The following is a 19,789-nucleotide window of genomic DNA, read 5'->3' on the forward strand; positions in this document are numbered from 1 at the left end:
AATATTGATTTGTCACCCAAAAATCAATTAATGCAAAACACTGTGTTAATATAATAAAAGACAAAAACCTTATGAGCACCTCAATCAATGGAGAAAAACATTTGACAAAACTTAACACCCTTTCATGTTAAAAACACTTAACAAACTAAGAATAGAAGGGAGCTTCCTTGACCTAATAAAAAGAATCTGTGAAAACCCACAGCTGATACCACACTTAGTGGTAAAAGCTTGAATTCTTTCACTACTTCCATCTACATCTACAAGGTCAACATTGTATTGGAGGTTCTAACCAAGGTAATTCAGCAAGAAAAGAAAAGCATCCAGAGTGGAAAGAAAGAAACAAAACTATTCTCACTTGCAGATAAAAAAGATCTTGTATATAAAAATCACTTATATTTTTACACATTAGCAGTGAACAATCCAAAAATAAAATTAAGAAAAATCAATTTCAGAATCACATTAAAAAGGATAAACATTTAGGTGTAAATTTAATGGGAGAAATACAAGGCTTATAGACTGAAAACCACAAAACAATGGGAGATAAATAAATGGAAAGACATCCTCTGTTCATGTATCAGAACGTAATAGCATTAAGACGGCAACATTCACCAACTTGAGATAATCCCTACCAAAATCCCCACTGTATTCATTGTAGGAATTGACAAGTTGATCCTAAAAATGCATGCAGAAATGGAAGGGACCCAGAATGATCAAGACAATCTTGAAAAAAGAGATGAAAGTTGGAGAACTCACAGTAAGTGATTTTAAAGCTTACTAAAAAGCTACAGTAATCAAGATAGTGTGATACTGACATAGGATAGACATATAGATCAATGGGATAGAACTGTATCAGAAATAAATCCTTACCATTTTAGTCAATTTATTTTCAATAAGAATGCCAAGACAATTCAAAAGGGAAAAAATGTTTTTTTAAGAAATGGTACAGATAAATAGATATACATAAACAAAAGAATAAAGTTAAACTCCTATTTTTACATCATATACTAAAATTAACTCAAAATGCATCAAGGACCTAAATGTAAGACCTAAAAACATAAAACTCTTAGAAGAAAACACAGGTTTAAATATTAGTGAGGTTGGTTTAAGCAAGTTTTTCTTAGATGTGACATCAAAAACACAATCAACAAAAGAAAAAATAGATAAATTGGAATGTATTAAAATTAGAAACTGTCACGCTTCAGTGGATACTACCAAGAATTCACAGAATGGGAGAAAATATTTGCAAATCATATATCTGGCAAGTGTCTAGTATCCAGAATATATGAAAAATCACTTACAACTCAACAATAAAAAGATAAATAACTCAATTTAAAAATAAGCAAAGGTCTTAAGTAGACTTATCTCCAAAGAAGACACACAAATGGCTAATTAGTAGGAAAAAAATGCCCACTATCATTTGTTGTTAGGAAGAGACAAATCAAAATTACAATGAAATACCACTTCACACACATTGGGAAGGCTATAATAATAATAAAAATGACAATATCAAATGTTCACAAGCACATGGGGAAATTGGAACGCTCAGATGTTACTGATGAGATTCTGAAATGGTGAAGCCATTTTGGAAAGCAATTTGGTAGTTCTTCAAAACATAAAAAATAAAGTTCCCGTATGAACCAGCAACTCTCCTTCTCAGGAATATACCCAAAAGAAATAAAAACATGTTCACCCAAAATCTTGTACATAAATATTCATAACAGTGTTAGTCATAATAGCCAAAAAGTGCAAAAGAACCCAAATCTAAATTAACTGATAAATGGATAAACAAAATGTGGCAGACCCATACAATGGAATATTAGTCAGCCATAAAAGGGAATGCTTGTACTGATACATGCTACAGCATAGATACATTTTGAAAACATTATGCTAAGTGAATGAAGGCAGTCACAAAAGGGTATATGTTGTTTGATTCCATTTACATGAAATGTCCAGAATAGGCAAATCCATGGAGACAAAAAATAGATTGGTGATTGGCAGATGCTGGGGGAAGGAGACCATGAGTAATTGCTAATGGGTACAGGGTTTCACTTGGGACTGATGAAAATATTCTAAAATTAGATAGTATGGATGGTTGCTTAACTCTGTAATATATTTAAAAATATATTTTAAAACTACTGAATTACATACTTTTAAAAAATGAATTTTATGGAATGTGAATTATATCTTAAATTTTATTTTTACTTATTTGTTGTGAAATTGTATTTTATTGGTTTGCATTTTGATGACTTCAAGGCAGCTTAAGCATCTCTTAATATTTATTGATCAGTTTTCCCCTTCTGGGAATTTTTATTCATATTCATTGCCCACCTTCTATTGAGCTGGTGGTTTGCAAAACTACCCTTCCATGCCGGTAATGAATGAACCAGAAGCTTCTCTCTTCAACAGTGACAGGTAAGCATTGCCAGCTACTTGGGCATGTCGGTACTTTCTAGGCAGGAACCACATCCATTCCAGAATGGAACCTCTGAAATATATGGTCACCATGACAAATGACAACATCTCATAGGATTCCTTCAGTTGACAGAGTATTTTACCTTTGACTAAGAGATAAAATACTTAAGTTTCTTTTCACTACTCTGCCTCATTGACAATTACAGAGAAGGTATACACAAGTAAGTACTTTTTCTCCTACTAATCCTCCAGGCAGTCAAAAGCCTGTCCTCTTTCTAACATGATTACTTTTCTAAGTTTTTGTTGTTGAAAGAATTGTGGACATATTAGGCTTTACCTCACCATACGCCTTCTTCTAAAGTTCTTACCAAATTTGCCAATTGGAGGAGTTCATCTTTGTTAATTGACCTCCCTACTTCATGTCTATCATCTTTTCCACCACCTGCCCACATCTCTCCTGCTTTGCAGACATTTGAGCACCTATGTTACCTGATGGCCATCTATACCACTTGTCAAGTGACACCCATCAAAGTTTGGTCTCACCCCAATAATTCAAAGTCTAAAATTGAACTCTCCTCCAGAAAACATTTCATTTTCTTCAATGAAGCTGGATTTCAAGGGGTCAGGAAACAAATCCGTCAGGTAGTATAAAACCCATGAGACTAAGTAGTTTCAACGTCAATAAAAAATGCAAATCACAATTTATTTATTAAAATAAACTATACACACATAGAAACAAAGAATAACAAAATTTGTATCAAGGAAACAATTCTAGATCTGTCCTAAAATTTATTCATGTATGTATTTAATCCCGTTAGAATTTTAAAGAGCAAATTTTTGCTAAAGAAAAGCCTTTGGTAAGGTAGACTAGCAATATCCATTTAGGAAAATACAAAATGTTTGAAAATAACAATGAAATACTCCATTAATGAGAAAAGAGCTAAATTGCGAGCCCATACATCATCTCTGGAATGAGGCTTTTGTTCACATATTTGGATCCTGGGAATGAATAATCTTTGGTTCTAGTTTTGACCCAAGGATAAGCTGGTGTGGCTGGATGAGCCACAAAGATAAGCCATTGCTGCAGATGGGTCAGGATGGATAAGATAAATTCTATGGTAGCTTTGAAGTCACCAGGATCAAATGGGAAGAATGAGGCTTCTAAAAGAACAAATTTACACACACAATTCTAGGTCAGGAAGAGAATTCCTCCACATGAAAGTCCAGCAAACATTTGATCTGAGGATAGCTCATTTCATTCAATACTGAATAATAATTAAACAGGAATCAGTAGAGGATGTAAACAAAGATTTTACAAGAAAAAAAGCAGGAAAGTAATATAAAAATGAATGACAAATAATTTTAGAAAATTTTTTTCATAGAGCAGGTGAAAAAGACTTTACAATTTAATGAAATAACTTTATCTATACAATATGACCTCAAAATAGACATATAAGAATTTAGGGGAAAATAGTGCAGCTCAGAAAAGAAGTGGATGGGAAAAAATATTCTACAAAAACAAAGGGCCTGTCAGAAATAGTACAAAGAAAATGAACATTGCTGAAAACATGATAAGGAGCATGAAGTACAAGATCGAGGTCAACAAGAAAGATTTTTTAAAAGAGATCAAATATAAGCATAATTGGTATCACCAAGGAAGAGAATCAAAATGATAGAAGAGAAGAAAATATTTGAATAAAAATTTCTATGATTATACAGATTGAAAAGCAGGCTATGTCCCCCAAAAAATTAATTCAAGATAGTCAATGGTGAGTTATATCCCAGTAAAGCTACTGATTTTCAAAGACAAAGAATTGGAAATCCAGGAAAAGGAAAAATGTTCAATTAACCTATTTAAGAGAAGAAAAAATTCAGGTCACTTTTGTCTTTCCACAGCAATGCTAGATGACAGTGGAGCCGTGCCTCTAAAATCCTTGAGGAAAACATTGTGGCCTGAGAATGTTATGCCCAGCCAGACTTTAATTCAGAGTGAATGTTACAAACATTTTTTAACATGAAAGAACTTAAGGAATGTGATTCCCTTCTTCAATAGACTAACAGAAAATGAACTTTAACCCAACTAGAGATGACTGGACAAGTCATGGCAGTATGCAGTGAATCTAGCTCAATACAGGGCTAAGACATAAAGGAAAGTGAAGATTATTATTTCAGAACTGAATATAAATATTATAAAGTTTGAAAATATAGAAATGATATAATTAACATGTAAAAATTAGAAAATAAAAAGGAAAGTAATGTCAGGGCATTGATTTCATCATTATTAAAACTTAGGGGTTAATAAGTAATCAAGTAGTCAACCCTTGAGCAACACAGGGTTTAGGGGCACCAACCTCTGTTCAGTCAAAACCCACGTATAACTGTTGATTCCCTCAAAACCTAACTCCTAATAGCCTAATTAATGTCGACTGGAAGCCTTACTGATAGCATAAACAGTCAATTGACACATATTTTGTGTGTTATTTGTATTATATTCTATATTCTTACAATAAAGTAAGCTAGAGAAAAGAAAATGTTATTAAGAACATTGTAAGGAAGAGAAAACACACTTATAGTACTCTATGGTATTCACTGAAAAAAATTTGTGTATAAGGGGGCCCACACAGTTCAAACCCATGTTGTTCAAGGGTCAACTGTAATACAAAAAGAAAGGCATAAAGTTTCATTAAGTAATCAATTAAAATTTTATGGAGAATGAGGGAGGAGAGGAAATAAAAATTCATCTTTGATTTCAAAAATTTCATCTTGGCTCACAGTTGGGAATCAACAGATTCACTCTAAAGTTTTGAAGAATAAATACATTACAAAAAGTTAGTCTTCTTAAACAAAGCAACAAAAGCATAACATAAAATATAGGACAAGGTAAAATCCAAATCTGTTATGTAAATAAATCAAAACTCACCTATAAGAAAAAAAGAATCTGGATGAATTACAAATAATACCCAGAAATATGCTACGTACTGGGGACATTTATAAAACGAATTTCTCAAAAAGCTTGTAAATAAAAAGATGGGACAAAAGCGTTCAAGGAAAGTGTAAACAAACAATCATGACAATTTAGGAATTGAGCTCTTAATCCAGACAGCCTTGAATTCCACACTTCAAAATAAACCTTAAAGCATTAAATATGATTTTTAAAGCAGTGCATAATGAAAAAATTTACAATCCGTAATGAAAATAAAATAATTTTAAAAATCTACATAAGAAGAATTTTAAGATGTCCCCCCAATATTCCTGTCTATCAGTATCTGTGCCTTGAATAAATCCCTCCCCTTGAAACTGGAAAGGTAAGGGAGGATGTGGGCTGCGGCTCTGGCTGTGATGGGATATGACTATGTTCCATAACACAGCAAAAGGGATTTTACAGATTTAGTGAAGGTTGTTAAGCAATTAATTTTGAGTTAATCAAAATGTGTATTACCCAAGTGGGAATGGCACAAGTCTAGGTCTAAAGGTGGGAGATGGAAGTCAAATGTTGGAGTGTAAGAAGGTGTTGCCCACGTGGCAGGGGATGGCTTCTATGAGCTGAAAGATGCACTCAGACACAGCCAGCAAGAAAGTGGCTCTGTCTTACAGTCTCAAGGAACTGATTTCTGCCAACCCAAATGACCTTGGCGAGGATCCTGAGTCTCAAATGAGATACCAGTCCCTGCCAACACCTCGATTCCAGCCATCTGAGAACTTACCCAGAGCCTAATCCTCTGACCTACAGAAACTGTCAGACAATAAATGGGTGCTTTTTTAAGCCATTAAGTTTATAGTAATTTGTTACACAGCAACAGAAAATTAATACAATGTATATTCCATGTAACATAGTAGCATCAAAACGGTAAAGCAAAACAATCTATAAGAAAGTTACTGGTTTGGGGTGCCTGGGTGGCTCAGTGTTAAGTGTCTGCCTTCAGCTCAGGTCATGGTCCCAGGGTCCTGGAATCTCCCTGCTCCACGGGAAGCCTGCTTCTCCCTCTCCCACTCCCCCTGCTTGTGTTCCCTCTCTTGCTGTGTCTCTCTGTGTCAAATAAATAAAATCTTTAAAAAAAAAAAAAAGAAAGTTACTTGTTTATGTACTAATACAAAATATTCTTTTGCAATACTAGTAGTAGAAGACTTTAATTCACCTTTGTCAGCATGACATCAAAGATTCGGAAAACAAGTAAGAATTTAAGACATAGTAAAGACAAAGGTAAGTGTGTGTATGTGTGTGTATGCTGTGTGAGAAAGATCCGTATATCAATCTCTAGCCATAAAAACAGAGACTATATCTTTCTTCTAATGCCCACAAAAATGTCTATTCACAAAAGATAATTGTGTTAGGTCAGAAATTTCTGTAGAAATCCCAAAATGTAGAAATAGCAAAAATACTCTCTGATCAAAAAGCAAAACATTGGAAAGTAATAATGAGCTTATGAGACAAACCAAAAAAAGCAACCTACCACTTGCCATCTAAACTACTCTATTTTAAACAATTCTTGGGTCAGAGAGGAAATTAATACAGAAATAATAGAATATTGATAATATAACATCACAGGACCTAGAGCATGCAACCAAAACAGTGCACAGAACAAGATCCATAACCTTAAATATTTAGACTGCCAGAAAGGAAGAAAATATTTGGATCAAATATCCAAAACAGGACATTAGAAAAAAATAAACACAAAAATAAATCCAAGGAAGGCAATCGGAAAGAAGGCACCCCTAGAGATGAAGATGAAGTTCTGAATTTGATAAGAGGAAATAATGAGACTAATAAGTTCAAATTTTGATACTTTCTCATGATGAGAAGGACACTTCACTTCTATGACATTCTTTCCAAAAACCTATATTCCCAGTCTCATCATGATGAAAACACCAGATAAATGCAAATCAAGGGACAGTCTACAAAATGCCTGACTAGTACTCTCCAAAACTGTCAAGGTCATGAACAAGGGAAGATGGTGAAACAGTTACAGATTAGGGGAAATTAGGAGACCTGATGGCTGAATGCAGTGTGGGATCCTGAACTGGATCCTGGAACGGGAAAAATGGGCGAAATCAAAATAAAGTCTATAGTTCGGTGAATACAATTGTACTGATATTAATTTCTTAGTTTTGACAAATGTGCCAGGTTATGTAAGATGTTAACATTAGGGGAAATTGTGTGAAGGGTATATGAGATCTCTGTACTAGCTTTGCAAATTTTCTGTAAATCAAACAATTCCAAAAAAAAAATTTAAGAACTTCAGAAGACCTAGAAAATTTAGACAGAGCAATTAAATTGGAAGAAATACAAGTGACTATCAAAGGGCTATCTCCTCAAACAAACAAACAAAAGCATCCCAGGTCCTAAAGTCTCTATAAAAGGATTTTACCAAACATTTTAGTAACTAACAACTCCAACCTACTCATTCTGATAACATAGAGAAATTTAAAAAGCACTCACATTCTTTCCCATGAAGTAAATAAATCAAAAATAATGTAATTTTTCCCTTACAATTTTAGTATATTATTTCTATTTTCTAAAAATACTGGATGCTATATCCAGAAATGGCAAATAGTGGTAGAAATCTTTGTCTCATTCTTGACTTCAATGAGAATGCTTCTAATTATTTCCTTATTACATCTGGTTCTAGCTTTTGTGTTTATATATCACATTAAGAAATTAACCACATATCTACTTTACTAAGAATTGTTATCAAGAATAGACTTGGGGTGCCTGGGTTGGCTCAGTTGATTAAGCATCCAACTCTTGATTTCACCTCAGGTCATGATTTGAAGGTTGTGAGATCAAGTCCTACTTTGGGCTCAGCACTGGGCATGGAGCCCACTTAAGATTCTCTCCCTTGCTCTCAAAAAAAAAAAAAAAAAAAGAATAGACTTAAAATTTTATCAGATTGTTTTGCCTCCACAAAAATTATCATGCAATTTTTTTTCTTTTTAAAGCGATTAATGCTAATAATTGTGTTATGGGTTCTCTTTTACCGAACCATCCTTGTAGGTTTGGAATAAATACCACTTGGTTATAGCTCATTATTCTTTTAACATGGTTCTGTATTCTGTTTGCTAATCTTTTTGTTAAGTGTCATTCAGTAACATTCATCATGAATTTATCTGAAGTTTTAGTGTGCATGTGTATGAGGGTATGTGGGTACGTGTACACATACTGTCCTTCTTGGGCTTTGCCATCAAGGTCATACTAACTTCAGATTTGGGGATTTGCCCCATTAAGGTGACAAGAGATTAAGTTGATTCCCTTTTAACTAGTCTTCTTCTTCTCTCTGACTAGCAACCGGTCTCCAGACTCTACAGTCCAGTATGAAATGGCATCACATGGTAAGTGATATCCTGTAAGACATGACTTTAACTGAAATCTCTTGGGTTAAAAAAAATAACTTGTTCACTGTCTCTATTACAGGGATATCATAATTAGTGTTTAAAATACCCGTGTTTAATGGAAGGAAAAAAGGCAGTTTGATTGAAAACTGTTTTTAGTTTTTTCTTCCCTGCAGAATCATGTTCTTGCTCACCCTCATGTACCCTTAGAAATGACCTTCAACACTAATTCAAAAATGATGAAAGTTTTGACCGACCATCCCACTGCTCCCCCCACCCAATCTCCTAACTGATTTGCTACAACAGCCTCATATCCTTCCTTCCATCATCACTGTGGAAAGCCTTCTTACCAAACTGGGTCAGAAGATGTAGGGAGCTTTGAGAGAGGGAACCCTTTTCCCACTCCAATTATAGTGAGACTAACACTGACACAGCATTTATAACATGTTAGGCATGCTCTGAGTGCTTTAAATAAATAACTCATTTAATCCTTGCAACAGCCCTCTATGGTAAATACCACTGTTATCACCACTTGGCAATTCAAGAAACTGAGGGCAGGAAGTGAACTGTCCATGGTCATCTAGCTACCAAGTGGCAAAGCCAGGTTACAAACTCGTGGAGTTGGGTTCTCAGGTGGCCAGTCAAAGTACCAAGCTATACTGTGTCTCCCCTACAACCAAGAATCTTTCCTGTCCTGGCGATCAAGGAGGACCTTTGAGTAAATTATCAAGTTGAAGATTTTAAATAAACAGGATTCAGTATTAATAATATGGTAATGCTGTTCAAATAACCAAAAAAGATGGAAAATTCATGGAATCAGATTTAGATGCCAATAAGGGAAACGACTTTCCAGGAGAGAATCAAGGGTAGAGGATTGGCAGAGAAAAGAGGGATAGAGCACAGTGGCAACAGTTACAGGAAAAATAGAACCACGGCACATTTGTCAAAACTCAGAAATTAATATTAGTACAATTGTATTCACTAAACTATAGACTTTATTTGGATTTTGCCCATTTCTCCTGTTCCAGGATCCAATCCAGGATCCCACACTGCATTCAGCCATCAGGTCTCCTAGTTTCCCCTGATCTCTAACTATTTCACCATCTTCCCTTGATCATGACCTTGACAGTTTTGAAGAGTGTTGGTCAGATATTTTGTAAAATATCCTCCAGTTTGCATTTATCTGGTGTTTTTCACATGATTACACTGGAAATAGTGGTTTTGGGGGAAAATATCACAGAGGTAAAGTGTCTGCATATTCCATTACTAAAATGATGCCCAGGAAACCAGCAATAATTCTGGGGGTGGGAAATAGGGTATGGGAGCTGGGGCAAAACTTGGAGACCTTGCCCATTGTTTACCCTTCTATAGTGTACATATGCATATATTACTTTTTAAAACCCTTAAATAAATGGGATATCATGCTTTAAAATTTATTCAAAGATACACTTGTATAGATAATCTAAGTTTCATTACTAGGTCAAACCATGTCTTTGTCCTTAAGGACAAATGTACAATCTATCTCTTGCTCACACTTGTATAGATAATCTAAGTTTCATTACTGGGTCAAACCATGTATTTGTCCTTAAATGTACACTCTATCTCTTGCTCTTGTAAAGGGGCTCTTTACTATACATGTCTGCAAATGTCCCTCACTCTCAAAGTCTCAATTTTATCTTCATTTTTACCTTTACTTTCTCTTAGCTTTTATTTATTTTTATATCATTGGATTTTTTTTCTTTATCTCTAAGCCACCTACAATCGCCCTTTATTTCCTTGTGGGGAGAGGGGATCTTAATTAATAAATTAGTGGAGAGCAAGATATCTTCGTATGTAAATTTGAAGCTTTTTTTTTTCTTTTTTTGCTAGTAGAGATTACAAAGTGGAGGTTTTCCATTAGTGAGGGATGACCATGCAAAATTTTGATCCACCAGGATATACACACTATTAGAGAAATAGAATAGTCCAAACACGATCATTGCCAACAAGAGGATGATGAGTTTTATTGAAAATATGAAGTGTACAGAAAATTTAGAAAGCCTGAAGAGTTAATTTGTGGTATTTAAATTAGTATATTAGATCCACAAATTTGTCTCTGGAATCACAATAGGAATTAGTGAGGCAGCTGCTGAGCCTGCACAGTTAAGAACATGGTCCTATGAAGGTTAAAACCACACTACAATTTCAGGTTTTAATTTGTTTTCAGAAGCAGGGTCTATATTTCTCTTAGCTCTGGGAAAGATCAAGTCCAGAAACCAAATTATATTCAAGAGAATGACATAGACTTGGGTTGGAAGTAGTTGAATGTAGAAAAAAAGAAAGAAAAAGATGGTCAGATGGCTCTTGGGATATAAAACATAAACTTGTTTGATGTAGCTGTCAGGGTGTAAGCCTAAATTGATTTTCTGTTAGGATCCAAGCATGTCTGGACCACTCCCATTGAGGCAGAACTAACAGAATGAAAGAGCCTGCAAGAAAAGAGCATATCTCAAGTGAAGATTATCAAGGTGGCAATTCAAGAACAAGGGGCTGGTGGAAGGGGTTGTGAGAGACTCTCACGAAGGCAGCTGCTGAGTCCTAGTGTGATGGGGCTACTGTGAGAGAGAAAAGCAACAAGCAGCTGAAAATGACAAGAGTAAATGAGGTTGCCTGTGGCTCTTGCTACAACTTTTGTGCAACCCCAGTTGTCTGGATAATGGCCATCAGCAGCCATGGGACGCTCTCAGTATGCACTAGCCACAGCACCAATGCTTCTGACAGATGGCAGCCACCACCTCAGCAGAATCCTGTGGCTTCCACAGGGATGGGCAATGTCCTCACAGCACATCAGCAATAAAGGAGTTATCACACTTTCAAAGGACTATAGATAGCTGAAATATATAAAACAAAATCTTTCTGTATCTAATTAGACAAATCTATCCAGTTATTTCTCTTTCTCAAAAATATATCAGCTATTTTTACTCGTTTATACTTCCAAAGTACATACTTAGACTTTGGAATATACGTTTCAAATTTCTCCCAGAATTTCTTTGGCATTTTAATTAGAATTGCACTAAATTTATAGATTAATTTATAGAGAATTTACTTCTTTAAATTATTGTCTTGTCACCTGGAACATATATTTTTTTTCCACTTACTTGAATCTTCAGTGAAGTTTTTTTCTTCATGTAGACCTTGTACATTTCTTGATCATTTATTTAGGGGTATTTTATAAACTGTATGGTTACTGAGTGTAGAATAAATGATTTGCAAATTTTCTCACTGTGCTCTGCAGACATAGCTAAGAAAACTGCCTAAACTAAATATGACAAAAATGTCATCCTATCTTTTCTTCTAAAGGTTTTATAGTTTTGCCTCTTAAATTTAGATCTATCATCTATTTTGATTTATTTTTGGGTAGGCATAAGGTAAATATACAAATTTGTGTTTTTAAATATGAATATCCATTGTCCCACTTTTATTTTTGACATATAATTTCATCACATTGTTGCAAAACAATGTGACCTGCACAATTTCTATCTCTGGGAACTTAAAGAGATTTCCTTTGTGACCTGGATATGTGATAAATACCTGTCTAGTTGTATTTTTGTTCAAATATACTAGACATTCAGTCATGTTTCAATCTAAAAACTCCAGCCATTTATCTCTAAGAAATTATCTTGCATTATTGACTGAACAATGTTCTTTCTTATGTTTTCTGCATCCTTTCTCTCTGGGACTTCTATTAGTGAGATACTGGATTGTAACATTTTAAGACATCCCAAGATCTCATGGCTTTAAATTTTTGAACTACCCACTATCTGTTACACATGAAAACATACTGAAGAATCAACTCAGGACAGAACAAAGTGTTTCTCCATATGAAAGGATTGAGGTGTGTGTATTAGTGAATTGACACATCAAAATGTTAATTGACAAGACAATTTCAATAATGCTGTAGGACTGTTTGAGAAGAAATTAAGGCCTTGGGTATTCATATAATTAAAATGTAGTTTTGTGCTTCATTCCAACTGCTATTTTTAAATGTCTGTCCCTCGAACCATGAGAGACTATGGACTCTGAAAAACAAACTGAAGGTTCTAGAGGGGAGGAGGGTGGGAGGATGGGTTAGCCTGGTGATGGGTATTAAAGAGGGCACGTTCCAAGTGGAGCACTGGGTGTTATATGCAAACAATGAATCATGGAACACTACATCAAAAACTAATGATGTAATGTATGGGGATTAACATAACATAATAAAAAAAAACTTGAAAAATAAAAAATAAATAAATGCCTGTCCCTAGTAAGAGTAAAAAGAAATCTGGAAGTTTTAAAAATGTTAATATTAATTAATGTAAATATTAATATAATCACTGAACCAACACACGCTATTTTTTCAGGTGTCCCTGGACTACTTGTTGGAATATTTGTGGCTCTCCATGGGTTAGGTTTTACCACTTCCAACTTGACCAGATAATGTTGACTGATGAGGATAATAATTTTTCTGGCCATTGACGATTTATTAGTTTAAAGAGGAAACTTTCCATACTGAATACAGAAGCAGTTTGGTAATATGACCTACCTAGAAGTGTTAATGTTCATAGATACCATTAGTATAATCAAAGTGGATAATAAAAGGCATAAGAGATGGCAAATTAAAGCCATTGATGGACTGGGGAAAGCTGACTTGAAATTGTTCCAAAATAAGTGCCAGTTCCATAGCCCTTTCTAAAATGTGGACATAAAGAAAGTATCTGCAAGTACCAGCTGGCTAAATTTTATCAATTATTTGGAGTTAAAATTTTCTGCCTCAGTGAATATCATAGGAAACTTGTGAATCATTTTTATATTATTATGGTAACCCTTAATGACCCAACCCAGGAGTCTAACCCAGATATAAACTAGGAGTGTGTTACAGACAGGAGTCATTAAGAAGCCTTCAGAAAATGAGAATAATTAGAGATCTTCATCCTCTTGAACTGTTGGAGTTGATGTGAACATGATGGTTTTCATGATCTGTTTACTTAGTTTCTTTTTTTATATTACATACTAAGAACACTATCTATTACAAGTTCTGGGGGTTTAAAAGATTATATTAAAGAGGTGAGAGGGAAAGAAAGCAGTAAATTTTATCAGCAGAATTCTATCAGATATTGAGACAGATACGCGTGAACATAGGGCTCCACAATAGGTTGTTACCAGCAAGTTTGGGAATGCATGAATGAAACCACATTGAGACTTGGACCTGAAACACTTTGACTAACCAGTACCAAGTAGATACTAGTAGGCATTGACACTGGACACACTAACTGGTTATGATATCCATGTATACTTGAGCTTAAAATAAAGTTCCTCTTTTTGCTGGTCCTAGTCCAAGAAAGTTGGAAATCCTCCCCATTTTAGAAGTCATGGAAATTTGGGTTTCTGTGTCTGTAGAGGTCCTATGCTTTTACAGTTGCTGTAACTTTTGAGTTACCTCAAAAGAGTATACTCTAGTGGCCATCAACAAGGCAATTCACCAGAAATGCTCACTGCTCTGTTTGGGGTAGAGGAATCAAAGAAAGCACAGGAGGCAAAATTCCACCTGAGAAAAAATGATAAAAAGAAAGGCATGAGGTCTCTAGGCATACAATGTCAAGGTCTCTTCAATGAGTATTAATATTTTATACCAGAATCAGTCAAAAGGCAGGGACTGTACCAAGTACATATGGTTTTGAATGGAAATTAAGTGGTTTTGCCACAATAATACAATCTTGCTTTTTTGAGAGTTTCATGTATTGACTTTGGTCTTATAGGAAGGAAAAGTAATCTTTAGCTAGTAGAGCCTTTTTCTTTGTTCATTTGTGTCTGAAGATAGCTGAGGACCCCAGATCCAAATGTGAGACCTGAACTGCTTGCATCAGCATTGTGAACCCACCAATCTGGGGATCTGCAGCAACCCTGTCCTGAACTCTTCCCATCCAAGTCTCTGATGGCTTTCATGCTCCAAATCTGAAAGATATTTTTCTGTCTTTTTCTTGTATGACATTTAAGCAGCATTGGACACTGTTACCAGTCACTATGTATCTCTTAAATCTCTCCTATTTCCACTGCCAATACCCTAACCAACCCTATTCTATTACAACCTCTCTCCTACTGGGTAACATTAGCCTTAATTTTTCTCCTTGCAACCACTTTACCTTGTTAAATGAAGTCTACAAAGCAGCGCTGTGATCTTGTTCTCCTTTGATTAAATGATTCCCCATTGTTTTTAGAGGTGAGTGGTAAATCTTCAGCATTCACAAAAGGACTTGTCCTGATTTGGCCTCTCTGGCGCCATGACTTACAACTCTCCTTACTCTTTTTGCTCTGGCCACATGGCCTTCTTACCTGTCCTAATGCAGTGGGGTTCTCAATTCTGGCTTCATACAAGAACTATGTGTAGATCTTAAAAAAAATTACTATTGGGATGCCTGGGTGGTTCAGTCGGTTAAGCGTCTGCCTTCGGCTCAGGTCATGATCCCAGGGTCGTGGGATGGAGCCCCGCATAAGGCTCCCTGCTCAGCAGGAGGCCTGCTTCTCCCTCTGCCTGCCGCTCCCCCTGCTTGTGCTCTCACTCTCTCTCTCTCTCTCTCTCTCTCTCTCTGGCAAATAAATAAATAAAATCTTCAAAAAAAATTACTATTGCTAGGGCCATACCTCCAGAGATTTTGATTCACTGGTGTGGGGTGAGTTCTAGGCATCTGGACTTTCTCAGCCAGGGTTGAGAACCACTTCTCTAATGCATCAAACCCTTTTTCAACTCAAGTCCTTAGTACACACTGTTCCTCTGTTTGAAAAACTCTTCCTCCACTCGCTTCACCCCCATAATCTCTAGGTTGAAATTAAAACTTCTTTTAAAGGTAAAATTTCCTGGATATCCTTTACTAGGTAGCTTCCCTTAATAATCCCTATAATTCCTCTTTTAAGACACCACAATTTCTGTTATTTGTTTCAAGTTTGCCTTCCCATAAGATTAAAGCCAAAAACTGTCTGTTTTGCTTCTGCTCTATCCCCACTGCCTAACGTGTAATAAACACTAAAAAATATCTGATGGTTAATTGAAAATGTCTGTGTCCTGGGAATTCAGCCTTAGACAGGTATTAAAGAACTATTTAGTCCCCCACTTTCCATAACAAGATTCTAGGCTGAAGAAAGATTTATAAGGATGGCGAAGACTTTTTGATGAGGGAAGTGTGTATTTGGGGTCCCATCATGAGACTAGACCATGCTTATCCATAAGATCTTAAAATGTCTGGAGAATTGGTGGTGTGCGCCCCACATCTTCCTGGAAGAAAACTTTCTAAGGAAAGACAGCTGAGGCACAAAACTAGTTTAAAGAGAATGATCCATGTAGAAAGATTGGGGCAATTCTATATAGAGCCCAGTAAATTCTCTTTCAAAGATTTCTCTCACCAATCTTCCTAGGAGTGTAAGTCATAAACAAGTAAAAATTAAAAGAACCACAATCCTGAGAGTGCACAGTGTGGTTACACTGGTTCTGTTGGCTTCTGCAGTAATGGAAAATAATTTAACTGGCTTTGGGAGTCAGGGACGAACTAATCCTGGGTGTAGTCTTCAGCTCTCTCAGTATCTGGCCTGGCCACGGTTGGAGGGATGTGAGAACATCAGCAAAAACATCACTACCTTCAGTAAGGCACCAGCACAGACCGGAAGCCGAAGAGTTAAAGGCATTGGATTTTCATGCCCTCATTTCAGATTCTTCATCTCTCTGCACTTTGGTATTTTGTTATTGTCAAAGAAAGGATGATTCTAGTGAGCTAGAGATGAAGGAAAAGGTGCCGACTCACAATATTTGAGAAGACCATGTCCATGAGCATTCCCAGGATTGTTTGGGAGTTACTAGAGGGGAGTTCAAATTCCCTCAGAATAATGATTATTATGGTAATACCATTTCCCCCCAGGCTAAGGTGGCATCAGAAACACATAATGTATGTGATTTGAAACATCTGAGGTTTAAGGAACTAGTCAAGTTGGCATGACTCCAATTCCTCTGGCCAAGAATGACAACAGATATTGAACAAAAATGTCAATGATATAAGATATATATAAAAAGCAGATGGCCAGCTTAAAGAAGAAAGCCAAAATAATAAATATGGAAGCTTAAGGCCCACCAGGCTGGTCCTAGAACCTAGTATTATGAAATATATTACAAAGTACAGATTTCCAGGATTGTGACCATTTCATCATTTACCCTGGGTTTCCAATGAAGAGCCACAGTGATTAAGGAGTAATTGAAAATGAGAAGAATGAGAATTTATCCATATAACAGAAGTTAAAGCCAGAGTGATAATCATAATTCTCCAGAGGAGGCACTGAAAAATTTCTGGGAACACTGGTGAGCATGTTATAGAGTCTAAGCAATAACAAAAACCCTAACTGGGGAAAGCAGGTGAAATTCCTGGCCAATTCCTTTAACTTCCTAGATTGACATCACTACAGAACCAGTTTATAGATGTTAGACGATCCTTATCACTTGCTGATGTGTGCACTGGCTTCTGGCATTACGTTAACTTTAGCGGTACCTATGGTGCAGGCCAAAGCATGTCCACAGCAACAAGGGGATGTGCTGTAAATCCGTTATTCAACAAAAACATAATGCCAAAGTAATAGGAGCAGAACAATAACTCGATGATGGAGTTGTAGTAACAAATTTGGCTCCATGAGAAAAAGAGAAGCTAGCTAATAGATGAGAAGCAGAGGTCCCTGTTATTATAGATCAACTAATTGGCAATTTGTTACTGTGAAGCAAGCTCCAAGATTGAGAGGAAATAGTTCACTTAAAAAGTGCTTCTCAATCCTGGCTGTACATCACTATCATTGAAGCCTTGGTTTTGTTTTGTTTTGTTTTTTCTTAATGTCTGTTCTTGAATACAGAACTATTAATTCTCTGGAGGCATGGCCAAGGAATCAAAATCAATATTTTTCAGCCCCTCAGTGTATAACCAGTATTGAGAACCAGTGATTTAGATTAGACTTGAAGTGTTACAAATTGATTTCCAAGGACTAAAGCCCAGTTAGAACTTTGTCTATGAGGAAAGTTCCCATTGAGGCAATAGTCCCAAAAGATCATTACTTATATAGAGACAGAATGTTCAGTTAGTCACTGCCCAGAGAAATGGGTACTAGTGGATTTCTGGCCAAATTGAAAGAAAATGGTGACAAGGAAAAAAAATGTCGAATATCAAACTAGACAAATCACCATTTATAGTTCTAAGTCCCAGTGAGAGTTGTCTGCCATATAGAAGGTTTTATGTTCTCTGAGTAATGATAACATGCAATATGGTAATAAGCAACATAGCAAAGAATTATTCTCTTAAGATTGAGTAGGATCATGTTTGCTGTTGTTAGGAATCAATGATGGATATGGATATAAATATTTTAGAGAAAGGGGCACCTGAATGGCTCAGTCAGTTGAATGTTTGGCTCAGGTCGTGATCTCAGGGTCATAAGATTGAGCCCTGTATGGGACTCTGCGCTCAGTAAGGAGTCTGCTTGAGATTGTCTCTCTCTCCTTCTCCCTCTGCCCCTCCCCCTGCTCATGCACTCTCTCTCTCTCAAATAGATAAATAAATCTTCTTTAAAAAAATCTTCTTTTAAAAAAAAGATTTTAAAAAAATCTTCTTAAAAAAAATATTTTAGAGAAAGAAGAATAACTCTTGCACCACTCAGTCTGAGCCCAGCCCAGAGAGGGGGGTGTTAGGAAACATTCAGCGTGCTCTTCCCCAGGAAGGACATTATAGTACACTGCGTACTTGTGTCTACTGGGGAAATGCCAGTTTTTAGTTCAGATCCCAAACAGGAAGTTTCTCTTACTGTCCTAGTCAGTTCAGGCTGGTTTAACAAGATACCATGGACTGGGTGGCTTAAACAGTGGAAATTTCTCAAACTTCTAGAAGCTGAGAAGGCCAAGATCAGAGTACAACAGATTCAGTGTTTGGGTGAGGTTGCTCTTCCTGGTTTTCAGATGGTCACCTTCTCCTTGCATCCTCATGTGGCAGGAAGAGAAAGAAAGCAAGCTCCCTTGCCTCTCTCTTATAAGGGCATGAGCCCCATCTTGGGGTTCTACTCTCATGACCTCATCTAAACCTCATTATCTCCCACAGGCCCATCTCCAAATACCATCACAATGGGGATGAGGGTTTCAAGATACGGTTTTGGAGGGGACACAAACATGCAGTCCACAATATGGACTTTATAGACTGGCATATAGCCCTGTGCATTGTAATAGCTCTCACATCCCACAAACGCAGGACATATCCCACAAACGCAGGACATATCCCACAGGGCATTCAATGCTGGAGTCAGAAGAGGAGCACTGAACAGACAGGAAAGGGCTTTTGTTAGGGTGATAAGTAATCAGTGGTGGGCATTTGCATATGCATTAGAGGGCATAAATGCCCTTAGAAACAGCATTAGTACACAGCAGGACTTTAAAAAGAACTTTGAGTTACTTCAGAAATACAGACGGAGAATTTCCATAAACAGTATTATTGGGTCTGAGGCAAGAAGGTGACCCTGCAAGGGAGGCTTGCATCAACAAGACAAGGATGCACACAAGGAAAGAGATGCTCTTCCTCTAGGCTTTCTCCAGTTTCTTCAATAAAGAACTAGAAAGTCTTAATGGAATCTCATTGATTATCATTGATAAGTTCAAATAGCTGTACATTAACCTGCACATGGTTCTCATTCTATGGTGTGAGACATTCTTCAGTAAGGCCTGACTTAAATCATCCTGCTGGTATTTTTTATTAAGAGACCTCTACACTGAGTAGATTGCACTTAAAAGTGACAGTGGTGTGCAGAGGAGCTCCTGGTAATGAACACGACTAACAAAATTTTGTCTGGAAATGCTCATTATAGAAGCACAGTGGTTGGCTGTAAAAGGCCACCATTCAGGCCGAGATGCTATCATGGTTTTAAATTAGAGTGTTCTCAACACTATGAACTCTTGGATTTATATTCCAGTCCAGTCTCTGGGAAGAGAACTACATGTGATGTCTCACAGCAGCCAATATTGATTCTTTTCTTT

At 36.3% G+C, this 19,789-nt stretch overlaps 1 protein-coding gene across 2 annotated transcripts in view; it reads left to right on the forward strand.

The window, feature by feature from the left end:
• Positions 1-2,529: 2,529 nt before the first annotated feature.
• The window catches only part of MROH9 (maestro heat like repeat family member 9), a 107,927-nt gene continuing 90,667 nt past the window's right edge, over positions 2,530-19,789 (forward strand). For both annotated transcript variants that reach the window (XM_025877915.2, XM_073899410.1), the window contains exons 1-3: positions 2,530-2,633; positions 6,528-6,613; positions 8,693-8,739. In XM_025877915.2, coding sequence (XP_025733700.1) covers positions 6,559-6,613; positions 8,693-8,739 — 102 coding nt within the window. In that variant the 5' untranslated portion in view covers positions 2,530-2,633; positions 6,528-6,558. The remainder of the gene's footprint in view (positions 2,634-6,527; positions 6,614-8,692; positions 8,740-19,789) is intronic.

This window comes from Callorhinus ursinus, unplaced genomic scaffold, assembly GCF_003265705.2.
Source record: "Callorhinus ursinus isolate GAN/ISIS: 27379988/994484 unplaced genomic scaffold, GSC_fseal_2.0 scaffold13, whole genome shotgun sequence".
NCBI classification, from domain to species: Eukaryota; Metazoa; Chordata; class Mammalia; order Carnivora; family Otariidae; genus Callorhinus; species Callorhinus ursinus.